Genomic DNA, 14,219 nt, shown 5'->3' on the forward strand with positions numbered 1-14,219 from the left:
TAAAATATATTTATTAAAATTCAAAGTACAATTTCAGCCAAAACTACCCTTAAAGTACTATTTTTTTTTCTTTCTTTCTTTCTTTTAGCAGCTAAGTGATGGTGCCTACTTGTCAAGTCCACAAACATTGTTATTTAAATAATAACTTCCTGGGAAACACATTAAAGTCAACTTCTCAATATTCTCAGGCTAGATTAAGAGGAAAATAAATTCTACAAAGCAAATATCCCAAGATTTCTGGTTTACATATCATCAAATAACAGTTGCTTTTTAAAGACTATACTGCAAAGCAGTTCTTTCCATTAAAGAGCATGACTCCAGAGTTGGGCTGATCTGGATTCAAATCCCACATTTACTAGTATATGGCTGTATGTCCTTGGGCAGCTTTCTGAACCTCTCTGAATCTCCACATCCTGAACTTTTAAACATTTTATAAAGATCAAATGCGATGATCTATATGGTTGTTGTTGTTATGTGCCGTCAAGTTAGACCTGACTCATAGTGACTTCTCCTTGGGTTTCCGAGGTGGTATCACTACGGAAGTAGATTGCCCAACCTTCCTTCTGAGGAGTGGCTGGGGGGTTTGAACCGCCAGCCTTCTGGTTAGCAGTACAGTGCCTTAGACACTATGCTACCAGAGCTCCTAATATAAGCAGTATCAAATTTGCATTGTCTGTACATTCATTAAAGAAATAGAAAGTCTCTCTCAACAGGCAGAGCATGAATGTGTACTGAATGAATACCTACTATAGCTAGGCACTACATTGGAATGGTGTGTGGACTATATGAAGAAAGGAAATTATATAAAAGTATGAATAACTACTGCCATTGAGTCGTATCCAACTCATAGCGACCCCTTCTTGTGTTTCCGAGGTGATATCACTACGGAAGTAGATTTCCCAACCTTCCTTCTGAGGAGTGGCTGTTGGGTTTGAACCACCAGCCTTCTGGTTAGTAGTCAAATGCCTTAAGCACTACGCCACCAGAGCTCCTAAAAGTATGAATTTTGTTGTTGTTGCTATGTGCCATTGAGTCGGACCTGACTCATAGCCACCCATCCTTGGGTTTCCAAGGCAATATCACTACGGAAGTAGATTGCCCCATCTTCCTTCTGAGGAGTGGCTGGTGGGTTTGAACTGCCAGCCTTCTGGTTAGCAGTCAAGTGCCTTAGGCACTAAGCTACCAGAGCTCCTAAAAGTATAAATAGAGAATAGATACTGCCCAAACTATGCAAAGCATTAATCACAGCTACTTACTACTCTCATATTTAAAAGCCTGCCAGAATTTGATATTGTCACAGTCACACTCATCAATGGGAAATTTGAAAAACAAAAACAAAACAGTGTTTTTTTTTGTTTGTTTTTAAAACTAAAGTGCATAGCTACAGAACATGTGATATAGCAATATGACAATATTTTAGTTGTGAATAAAAATAAATTTTTACCCCATTACCAACCTTATTTTTTATTTTGCAATGTACGTTGTTTTTAAAACCAGGAAAATCTGAAGTATATATTTAAAGTGTAGAAATAATCTATACTTACTTTCATTGCATCTCATTACAGACTCAATACCAAGGCCTGACCTGCTGCTATGTGAGTGAACAATATAAGAATCTATGTTGATTTAACATCACAATAAAAATACTTAACATAATTGTGAGGACCAAAGAACTGTTTCCAGGCTTAGAAACGGATTTATAAATATTATGGCCTTACCTGGTAAATAGACTGCTGTGCCTTCCACTGAGTCTTCATTAATGCCAATCAGGAAATCGCTTTCATTAGAAGGTTCCAAAAGGGAAAATGATGGTGTTGCTAGCTCGGTGTTTAACTCCGCAGTGCTTACTGTTGCCTGATTACTGGAATCAAGAATTCTCGCCGATACTTGTTCTGATGCTGTTACTGTGGAATACTCCTCTCTGATCAAAGCTGCTTGTGTTTCAGGGTTTATCTCCAAAGAAGGAATGGTGGGCTTCTCAGAAGAGAGTGGGCCAGGATGAGGCACCACATGTGTCTCAACCCCGTGAGTCACAGGAGCAGAAGTGGAATGTGGCCATCGTGAAGCACCTTCTAACCTAATTCCACCTGCAGCTGTGACAACAGTTCCAGTTTCATCCATTGTGATACTGGGAAACTCCTGGATTATTTCTCTGGGAAGCTGAACGTAGGTTTTGTTTTTGGAGTATTGATGAACCTCAATTTCTTCCTCAGCAATTAGTGCTGTAGGAGAACCTCCCATTTCTTCTAATAACTTAAGTTTACTTTCATCTTCTGAAAGTTCTAATTCTGTGTTGGAAGACAAGGATGGAGGCTCAGTTATGTGAAAGTGTTTTTCAGGTGATGGTTTGAATGTTGCTTCAATATTTGCATAAACTTCCTTGACAGAATCTTCAGAGGACGTCTGAGATGCTCCCACACCTGTACCTGGCAGAGTACTTGGCTCAAGGACCTCTATGTGTTCAGAGGCTCCACTGCCTAAGTGGACAGTGACTGAAGATGATGGTGTCTGAGAGGGCAACTTCGCAAATGCTGAAACTGCTAGTGTTGTATCAGTATAACCTGGCGGACTGGATCCTTCTGTCACATAAGGTGCCTCTGTTAAACTCTGAGCCGTAAGGTGGCTGGTACCAATATCTACATAGGGTGTATGATCTATCAATGGCTCCTCAGCTCCTGAAGCAAACTCTGGCTGAAATGAAGGGCCTACAGATTTCTTTTCTTCATATTCCTCCCGTGTCCTTTCCAGATGGCCCAACGTTGATATTATTTCACTTTGGTCTGCAATAGCTTGACCATCAGACAGAGTACTTGATTCAAAAATGTCATCCAAGGTTTTAGTTTCAATTTTCAGCTCTTCAATCTCTGGATTAACTGTGGAAGATTTGTTAGGAACAGGCAGGGATGCTGCTGTCGGAAGTGAAATATCTAATTCTGTGCTAGGGACAGGGATTCCAGTTGTGAAGATAAAACCCGTGTGATCTAATCGGCTTCTGTCCTCAGAAGTCATGGATTCATTTTGTGTTGCCGGAGTGTAGCTAGTGAGAAGAGTGTCACCAGAACCCTCAAGTTTTTCTTCAGTTAAAGAAGGATTAAGAGTTGTACTATATTCCTCTTGAACTTGGGCAATTTCTTCATTACTGCCATGTAGTCCTGCTGGTACATCTGGATCTGGGTCTGTTTGCATTCCAAGGATGTCTTCATATATAGGTTTAGTGTGATCAATATCTATGATAGTATTTTTATCTGACGTCAGCTCAGGTAGAATTTCCAGGATGGGACTCTCTGTAATTGTCAATAATAAATCTTTGTCCTCTTTGTCCAGATCTATAATAATGTTTTCTGTGGCTTTTCTTCTGTCAGGCTTTAAAGAGGAGTCCTCAAATCCTCTGAAGGTGTCTGGAAAACTACCTTCAGCACCCTCTGTGGACTGCATATACAACATTGTAGTTGATGGTGCACTAGTTGGATCAGGGGAGCTTTCATTCTGCTCTGAACGAAGAGAAAGCACTACTGAAACTGTTGGGAATCCATCAGTAGTAACAGCGTTAGCACTGGGATCCTGGGGATGTTTTTCCAGGGATCTGTCTGAAACAAATGTGGCACTTCCTTGTCTGGTTGCCTGAGTAGTTCCAGAAGTATGGACTAAATCAACCAAACTTAATTCCCCAGATCCTTCTCCAGAATGTTCATAAAACAGTTCAGATGGTTTTGGTGCTGATGTAACAAATCCTTTGGCTACTTCAAGACCATATGTTCTAGCCAGAAAAGCAGAAGAGGTTGTTGTTTCTTTAGTTTCTGCTGTTGAAGAACCCTCATTGGAGACTTGTTCAGTCATAGTTAGTGTTCTACTAGTCTGCATTTCTTCTGCCCAACTGAGAGTCTGATTTTGAGGATGTCCAGTGTCTGTGGGAAAGATGAGAGGTACCACAGTGGGTTCTTCTGCTCTGGTATCACTTAAAATTCCCATTAAGGTGGAGCTGGATGTTGTTTGGCTACTTTCAAAGATGCTGTCAGTTTTGGAAATGAGTGGTCTAACTTCATTTGTTACATTTTCCATTCCCTCATAGTCTTCAGTTTCATCACTCGAGACCCTTGTTTCTAAATCTTCCACTTGAGATGATTGGGGATGTAATGTATGAATAATTTGTTCCATTTCAGTAAAATTCACTGATACTGTAGCTAGAGTAGGTAAAACTTCTTCTCCTGATCCCAGTCCAGAAAATAAGATATCAGTATCAGACTCTTTAATTGTCGATCCTACATCTTTGGAAAAGAGTTTTATACTTTCCTCCTTTTTGATGGATGAATCTGTAACCATATTTTCAGATGGTATAGATTCAGTCACTGAGGCAGTAGCTAAGAAAAAGTGTGATTTCTCAGTAGCTTCAGGGGTAGCAGCGTATGGTTCCAAGCTCTGTGTATCTGGCATAGACATGTATACTGAAGGAATGACTTCCTCCTCCATCTCATTGCCATTACTATAAGTTTTCTCTATTGTTAATGTAGAATAATCTGTGGTTAGGACCTCAATTCCCGTAGATGTTTCTGAATTGGAAATGGTTTGCTCTGCTGCAACAGAGCTCTGGGGATATTCAAAAGACTTTTGTTCTATACTCTTTTCCTCTAATCCTGTTTTATTTTCAATTCCTTGTCTTACAGGGTTGATTTCTTGCCTGGGCCATAATTTTACTGGCTCCAAAGTTTGGAAAAAGTCCACTGAAACTGTGCCACCAACCATTACTTCCCCCTTTGCTGTTGGAGCTTCCATACCTTTGGCTTCTGCTGTTGGTATAACAGTAAGTCTTTTATCAACTTCAGTGATAGCTCCCAATCCTTGGTCAATAAGTGGGGACTCTGTACCAGAAACTTTTCCTATGGAACTAGGAAGCACCTGATCAACAGAACTGCTGAGTGAGACCAGTTGCTCTCCTGAGCCCTCAGCTGAGGCTGTGAACTCTTCCCAAGGGAAGGCTGAAGTACTGACCATGATTTTACTAGGTCCTTCTGAGTCAGTCACCTGATACATGTGATCTGAAGTAGCTACTGCAGAAGGTGAAGTTTGAGTATGCATAAAAGCTACATCTCCAGAGCCTTCCATCATTATTGTTTCTTCTTTTGTTATGGGAGGAGGCACTGTCAAGTATTCCCTAAATTCGCCACTGAAATCTTCCTCCAAAGGAAAATCTGTAGGAAAGCTCCTTATTTCTGCCCCATGACTTGGCTCTCCTGATACCTCTGAAATCAAGTTTTCCTTGGACGTTTGGCTTATAATTTCAGCAACTTGTCTATCCATTACAGTACTCAAAATGAATCCTGTTGGTTCAAAAGGGAATGTATTTTCCACATGGGAAGACAAAGTACTAGTTGCTTCCTTTTTGGTTTGGATATCAGACTCCAAATTTAACAAAAATGAAGAAACAGTGGTGGTTTCTGGATCAGTAGCAGCATCTCCAGAGCCCTGCTCCATAAAGAGAGAAACAGGGATACCTGGTACAGTGGTCAACACTTTCTGAACCTCGGGATGACTACTACTGCTGTGCTCAGTGACCTGTGTCCCCAAATTGCCTAAAACATTTGTGTCTGTAAAGACAAGAGTAAAACTTGTCATTTCCCTTTCAGACTGTGTGGCTGTTGTCAAGGATATAGTACTTTTCCTAGTAGCAGATGCTGAATCACTAGATGTAGTTTCATTTGAACTTTCTAATTCAGAAGATAAAATTAACTGATCTGACCTCTGTGTGGGTGAATCTTTCTCAACTATAGAAGCTGTACCTGGAGTTTCCTCCTCCTCGTCTTTCCTTTTCTTTCCTTCAAGAGATGTACTGGAAATCCATTCAGATGTGTCTGCTTCACTTATAAATTTGGTAGGTATTATTTCTGCAGAAGGTTGTTCAGAAGGAGAATAAATGGTGGTTAAAGGAACAGGATAAAGGTTTTCTGTGATCATTACCTTGCTAGTGTCTAAAGTACCTTGTGTATGTGTAGTATTTCTTTGTAATAAATCAGTGACCACAGTGAACATTTTATCTTCTTCTCCGTCCCCAGAGCCTTCTGGCATAGAAATTGAGGAAGAAGTCCCTAAGAACCCTTCAGTACGTCTAGGAGTTACTTCTACCCAGCTTTCCATGGTGGACAATGCATCATCCAGTTGTGGATTTCTTGTTAGGGTAACTGACTGTTCTTCTGAAACATTTGCTGACACAGAACTAGGAACGATGCTTGGAGTATATGTGATAGAAGTACTTTTTTCTGCCTCCTCACCAAACGTTACTTCTGTAGCCCCTGAAAAGACTACTTTCTGAGATTCTTCATCAATGGCAGCATTTCCTGAAGTTTCCTCAGGAAGCAGAGGTATTGATTCAGTAATTTTATGCACCAGATTATCAAGTTCAGGACCTCTCTCTGTGACTGAGTCTGCCCCATCTGTGGCTTCTCCCTCATGGAATTGGACGGTGGGGAAAGCATCATGCTCACCACTTGAAAAGTGTTCTGGTGTTTCAGGGTAAGTCTCAGGCTTCCATGTCATCTCAAATGATTCAGATTCTTTAGATTCACCTGGCTGCACTGCAGTAGACAATTCCGTTTCAGCTATTACAAACTGATGATTATCATTTTCACCACTGTCTGAAAGTTTTTGAGAAGGAGCAACACTCTCAAATTGGCCACGTCTAGCTTCTGCGGCTTCTTGGTCCTTGGGCACGGTGGTCACTAGATGTTTCCCATTTATGTACTGCACTGATGGGGTGGTTGTTTCATCAGTAGCATTTGCACAGTCTTCATCTTCCTCTTCATCTTCTTCACTGGGGTATATATGTATTTCAATTATCTCAGGTAAAGTTTCAGTAATTAGATCGTGCTCTAGATCTGTTTCTTCACTACAAGGTTCTTCTTCTTTAGATTCTGAATCTATTGGATGACCAATTACACTCAAATCACTCATTCCACCTGAAAAAAACAAAGAGTTTTCACAATACTTAAATAGAAGATTTGGCAGTGCACTACAGAAGAAATCGATAGCAAGGCTGACCACACTCACACACCCAAAGGAATCAAATTTTTTCACATTAAGTGCAGTCACCCTTCAATACATGGTTCTCAGTCTTCAAATTTGCTGTTACATTAACAATAGGAAAAATAAATATTTACAATTTAAAATCATAGAAACAGGTTATGAAAAATCAGTATGTTTAACAAAAGCAACAAAGTCCTTAAAACGAAATGAGGAATCACATATACATTGCAGTCTTGACGTGGGACTTCATCTTTGCATGAACTGAAAAAGAAAGGTTAATCGTAATCGTTTCATTGGATTAAACAGAAGAAGTAATTGATTATTGTCCCTGAATGTAAGGATGCTGAGATACTGCTATTCAATAAGAAAACGAGAAGCGCTTCATTCTGGCCTTTAGTCAAAATCTGTACTAGAGAATACTGTTTTTAGAAGACTAATACTTTCAATAACCAAGAACAGTTTCTTTGCAGACGTTTCACAGTAAAATGACAACCCCCATGCCTGCAGCAGCGGGACAGGAGCTGCGGAGAAGCCATAGCTGCAGCCACAGCCTACACACAGGAGCAAGAAGCCTGCACGGAATTGCTCTGTGCAGGGGTAGCTCACTGAAAGAACTGGAAAGCAAGAGCCCTTATACCTTTACCCTTTCTGGGAAGTGACCAGGATTGGGTCAATCATAGTTCTTCTTATCGTCACTTTCTCCAAGGGAAGTTCAGGGACTCATCTAAATATTCTAACAAATCAAAAAACCAAACTCATTGCCGTCGAGTCGGACCCAACTCATAGCGACCCCTCCTTGAGTTTCCAAGGTGGTATCACCACAGAAGTAGATCGCCCAATCTTCCTTCCAAGGAGTGGCTGGTGGGTTTGAACTGCCAGCCTTCTTCTTAGCAGTCAAGTGCCATAGGCACTACGCTACCAAGCATGCTTCAAATAAAACATTTTGTCTATTCAAAACATTTTATCTAATCACCAAAATCGACATCTCTTATTGCAAATACTATTTAAATATAGTTGCATTAAAGCAGACTCAGTTACACTATTCTGTATAATTTTGTAGGCTATAACAAGCTCTAAAAAATGTTCATACCTTAAATTGTTTATGCTGTCATTTTACACACAACTCTTTCACTTGGTTTTATTGAGTGTAAGTAAAACTAAAATTCGCTATTAAGAAGCACTGCACACAAGTACACTAAATTCACATCTATTTAGTGCCACAGTATCCTTCATTTAAATACAGAAATAATTATAAATCAAACACATGGATCAGTGTTAAGCATATAAAGAATCCCTACCACATTTTGTATCTTTTAAAAAAAAAAAAAATTGAGATAAAATTAGACATATAGTTAAGTTTCTCCAGCCAAACACAAGAATACAGAAATATCTGCTCAATACTGTATATTTATGACCTAACAAGCTGAGAATAGAGTAAAAAACACTTATTACTATTTTAGATTTTTATGAGTTTCCAAATAAATTCATTACTTTTAAAAATAAAGCTGATATAAACATACCCCATAATCTTCTCAGTGAATAATTATAGATAGAAGTCAAGGGCTATGTCAGTGCCTCCAAAAAAGGTGAGGTGAAAAAAAGCAGAAGAGAAGATTCTAAGGTGCGTCATAGGAGCAGATGAAAGTTTATGATGCATAAGTAAATATTTTACAAAGGAACTAATAGTTGAAAAATAAAATGATTTTCTGGGAAAGAAAAGAACTCTGTAAATAAGCAATTTATATAAAATTTCATTAACTTTATCAACTCTTATCAGGCTTATTTAATTATATTAAAAAAAAATACTTTGGCATTCATTTTACAGTTGGTCATTTTAGCTCCAATGAACTAATCATAGAATTCTTTTAGTCCTGTCTCCACTTCTTGGATAAAGAACTCAAACATTTCCTAGTTCATAAATCTACGAGGATGTCTTATAAGGCATTTTAGAGTATTTTATCATATCAGAATATTTTACCAAATGACTCAACTGTTAGATGCAGTATATTCCATTTTCTAACTTAAATGAATATCACAGTATTTCAATCACATCAATGCACACATAGCAAAAATATGAACTTTGCACACACTTCCTGACATAGCTCTACTTCATCTTGGCTTTTGCACAAAAATTAAATACACTACCACAACCATGCATGTTACCATAAACTTACTATATCCCCAGAACTCCACTGATTGTACAAAATTTACTAAATACTTGTTATGTATCAGACCCTCTGGCAGCCACTTGCTTACCAATTTTGTACAGACTCAAGACTCCAAAGTTTCATTTCTCTCTGTCTCTCTCAAGTATTCTTTCCAATAGGTTAGAGAAGTAGCCTTACTAAACTCTTTTCCCCCTATTTTAAAAGGAAATTTCTGAGTGTCCTTATTGAAAATGAAAATGTAGCAAACATTAAATTTAGATTAAGATTCCTTCCTCTGACCACTTCCCAATATTTGATCTGATCTGACTTGCCTTCAGAATCGTAGATAGTCTAGAAATAGTTTAAGGCATTTCATTTAATGTTTCTCATATGATCATGAAACCGGTAATGACCAAAGCATTATTGGCACATTATAAAAAACTGATAGAGAAGAAAATGTATATTAAAAAGTGCTCATTTCAATAATTATTAACAGCATTGTCTACTAAATGGGAATTCTTAAATGAAGCAAGGATACAAAATGAAAGTTGACATTATTTCTTTTGCTGTCTCTGAAAGGATTAGTCTCATAATTATGCAACTTATATCCATTATTTGAATAAGTTATACTAATTTCCAAACAGTTTCACTGGATTTCTTAATATCAATTTGGAAATGGGGAAAATGTTAATTAACAAGGGCTATGAAGTTAAATTTTTCTACCAACAGATTGTCTGAGATCAATCTACATTTTATTTTCTCAGTGTAGCTAGACCTGTTCTCACACTTTTAAAATTATATGTGGTGGGTGTTGAAGGGGTATGAAATCATTCTACTATAGGTAAGAGAAGTCTTCCTGGCCACCCCACTCTTCTATCACCATCACCTCACATCTAACCCATATTCCCACTTGCTTCTCTTTGTTTATTCAGCCTCTAAAATTACCTCCTCATCCCTCTTTCCTGTTACCACCCCCATCTACCACAAAGATTATTAGAAAGTTGCAAAGCTATAATTACTGCAAACCAGAAAAATTTCCTGGTGGGGTGTGGTAGGGGAACACCTGTGTTATTATGAAAGTAGGTATCTCATTCCAAAATTATAATCTGCTCTATATTGTACCAATAGAACAACCTAATAGAGTAATTAACGTTCCATGCTTTTAGATGAACAAGCTCTTATAAAAGACTGCTCTATTTCTGCATTTTATTCTAAGGGTTATATAACTTTTATTTGGATTTCAAAAGTCAACCACAGAATTCTACACAGTGTATGTATAATCTCTTCTATGTTTATATGAATGTATTTTAACAGCTTGACTTGAATATACTAGTAGCATGGTTAATAGGTTTTTTAATGGCATTTCACACAAAGCTTTATTGCTAGCTGACCTCAAATTATTCACAAGTATTTTTAAGCAGTTCATGGCAGAGTTTTGTAGACATAGTACAAGTCTTCCAGTCATACTGTTAGTAGACACAAAACATAGTTGCTAAGATGCATAGGCAGCTGGTTAAAGTTCATGTTCTCTTTAGGGAATTTTGTATTTTAAGAACTTTTAATTAAGTGTAAGTGTATACCATTCTACTCAGCAAAGATATACTAGGGTCATATTTCTTTATTAGATTTCATTTTAATGTATAACCAAAAAATTTTCTTTCTTTATTTTAAAAATACAATAGACTGCCATACTGAAGTGCTTCAGAAATACTTCTAGAATTAAAATAGAGAACACTTGATGTTCTATAAGACACTTAAGTTTTCTGACACATATTTATACATCCAATAACCAAACAGAAAGTAATGCTTCCAGTTTCAGTCACTTTCAATACTTTCTTAATTAACATAAAATGCTAACTTGGCATTCTATGAAGCAAAAAGAAAAGAAACAAACAAAAACACCTAATGTGAATTTTAACCAGATTTTCTAAAAAGTCCTAAAATCCCCAACGTTTTCACAATTTGAGAAACTAAAACTGGTGCCAAATCTTTGATAATGTGTATCCAGTGTATTAGGAGCTCTGGTGGCATAGTGCCTAAGGCACTTGACTGCTAACCAGAAGGCTGGAGGTTCAAACCCACCAGTCACTCTTCAGAAGGAAGATTGGGCAATCTACTTCCTTACTGATACCACCTAGGAAACCCAAGGAGGGGTCGCAATGAGTCGGATCTGACTCGACAGAAATGAGTCTGGTTTTTGGTTTTGGTATTCGGTGCACTAAAAAAAAAAAAAAAAGGGTCATATCAATAATGATGAAGATGCAAACATCTTTTCCAAATTTTGTCTGATGTTTTTCTATCCTTCATTATTGTATAAATAAAAACCATTTGATACTGTACATCAATACTCCATCCCCCTGGAGATGACAGAGATACTGAACGAAAGATCTAGAGATCAATACTGGATTCTGTGATCCATATTTCCCTACTAGCTGTGCTAGCTGAAGTCCATTTGTTGTAACACTCAAGCATGTTACCTGGAGCTCAGTATTTCTCACTTCATAAATTTCACACTCAGAAAGAATAACATATGTGTATATAAACAATATAAACATATCTGATACACTCACTTCTAAGAAATATACATATTATAGGGATGATGAATGGTAATCTATTCTTTTCCCAACTTCAGATAATCCTCTCATAATGTTGTTTCTTTGAGTGGAAAGAAAGTGTTTAGATACAGTCATCTGGTCTAAATGACTTGAAAAGGTATCATTGCATGTGGGCTCTTCATGCTTATAGAAAAGGCCAAAATAACTTCATAACCTCCAATTTGTAGAGAGTAAGGGTTTTCTAGAGAGCATAATCAACTAACTTGGAGACTTTTAAACATTTCTGAACAATAAAATAAATGGTTATATGAAAGAGAGGCAAATCAGGTTGTTTGAGTTTCTAAATGTTACCTCAAAGGGTCAAAAGCAGAGCAAATCAACAAAAACAAACTAAGGATAGTACTTTTATTAACTTTTTAATTTTGTTTCCCTCATATCATACTAAAAAAAAAAAAATCTTAGGTGATACTAGCAGATATATTAGCACTTAAATGTGTATTTTGGTCAGAATTAAGGAACTAAAAATAAAGATTTGTTTCACGAACAACTGCTTCCTTTGCCATGAGATGAGAACTTGATGGTTCCTGGCTACCATTACTGAACATTTTGATCAAAGATCCTCTAGAAGAACCTTGAACAAAAAGGGAAAACACAGAACAGAATTTCAACTTCCCTTGGACTCCAGACCTTCTGGAGCCATGGAGACTGGATGAGCTCCTCAAATGATTGCACTGAAAATATCTGTAAAACTTAAACCAAAAATGTCCTCCAAAGTCTCAAAACCAAATAATCGTTTATCATAACAAGTAAAGAATGTAAGCCTTGAGCATTATTCTCTTTTAAGGACTATTTCTATGGGATCAAAGTGACAATAGCAAATTGAAAGATTAGACAGGAATCTTAGGGGGCAGTGAGTTTATGTTAATGGGGGAGGAACAACTCAGAAAAGAAGGGTAAGAATGGTTGCACAACTCAAAGGACGTAAGGTACATCACTGAACTGTATGCGCAGAAATGGTTGAATTGGTATATATTTTGTTGTATATATTCTCAAGCACAAAATAAATTTTTTTAAAAAATAAAGATTTTAAAGTAAAACAAATACCCCTTCATAAATAAGTGTGTGTGTGTGTGTATTGCCAGTCTAAAGACCTAAAATTACAGCTACTAACTAAACTTTATCAAACCATTTTGTATTTTATTCTTAATTATGTCATTCTTTTGTTCAAAAACTTAGAAGTCTCTAATCATCAGTTCAACCTAACCTCTTCAACAAAGTGTTCAAACATCTCAATTAAGTGGCCTCACATTGTTCCTTCTTTTGGTTTTCTGTTATCACCCTCCACATCAGAGTCTATCAAGTCCATGCCCCTATCTCAATATCTTCCTCATTTCCATCTCAGACTTTTGTTACAGAAGAATATCTGCCCCTACCTTGCAAGGCTTCATAAAACCCCCTTTGAACATTATCTATTGCCATCAAGTTGATTTCAACTACTAATAACTGTTTAGGACAGAGTAGAACTGCCCCATGGAATTTCCAAGGTTGTATGTAATCTTTACAGAAGCAGACTGCCACATTTTTCTCCTGCAGAGTGGCTGATGTGTTTGAACACCAACCTTTAGATTAGCAGCTGAGCTCTTAAGGAGTCCTCTTTTGAATCAGGATATCTTCCCTTGAATATTCCAAAACTAAAACCCACTGCTATTGAGATGATTCTGACTCATTGTGACACTATAGGATAGGGTTTCAAAGGCTGTATATCTTTATGGAAACAGACTGCCACATCTTTCTCCCACAGAGCGGCTGGTATGTTCAAAGAACGTACCCTTCAATTAGCAGCCAAGCTGCTTAACCACTGCACCACCAGGGCACCTTCTTTGAAATCCCCCATGCATTTATAAATGACCTAGCTAAAGTCCTCAGTCCTCCAATACATCCCCACCAGAAATTCAGATTTCAATTGCCTGTGGGGGTTGGGGAGATGAGCTCCCAGGTGATTTGGATGTACAACCAGGATTGAGAAGCAGCATGAGTAATATTGACACACTGGGAGATGCCTTGCTGCTCTGCAATACACAGCACAGAACAGCATCATGGGTGATTGTCTGGGTTGGGCCATGGTGGGGCAGGTCTGGTCACTCCAATGAGAGTTCAATGAGAGTATGACCACCACAATTTCCTCTGACACCAAATCTGAGACTTGCTCTGCTAGAGCTGCTCTTGTCTTCATGCACTTCACATTATCTTCTGTTTTCCCTTTTACAAAGCAAGCAATTAGCCTTTACCATGTACTCTCTTAGAAGTGCTTATGAGGTGCAAATAGTTAAAAGTTCCACTACCAGCTGAAAGTTTGGTGGTTTGAACCCACACAGACGAACCTTGGAAGGCAGGCCTGGAGATCTGCTTCTAAAAGGTCACAGCCCTGAAAGTCACATAGAACAGCTCCACTCTGCACATAGAGGGTAGCCAGAATCGACTCAGTGGCGATCAACAAAAACAA

At 37.9% G+C, this 14,219-nt stretch overlaps 1 protein-coding gene across 1 annotated transcript in view; it reads right to left on the reverse strand.

Moving 5' to 3' along the window:
* VCAN (versican) overlaps positions 1–14,219 on the reverse strand; it is a 127,215-nt gene that overhangs the window by 45,596 nt on the left and 67,400 nt on the right. The window contains exon 7 of the mRNA XM_007950544.1: positions 1,719–6,947. Coding sequence (XP_007948735.1) covers positions 1,719–6,947 — 5,229 coding nt within the window. The remainder of the gene's footprint in view (positions 1–1,718; positions 6,948–14,219) is intronic.

The sequence above is a fragment of the Orycteropus afer genome, unplaced genomic scaffold (assembly GCF_000298275.1).
Source record: "Orycteropus afer afer isolate SDZICR_OR568_19922 unplaced genomic scaffold, OryAfe1.0 scaffold00276, whole genome shotgun sequence".
In the NCBI taxonomy this organism is placed as follows: domain Eukaryota; kingdom Metazoa; phylum Chordata; class Mammalia; order Tubulidentata; family Orycteropodidae; genus Orycteropus; species Orycteropus afer.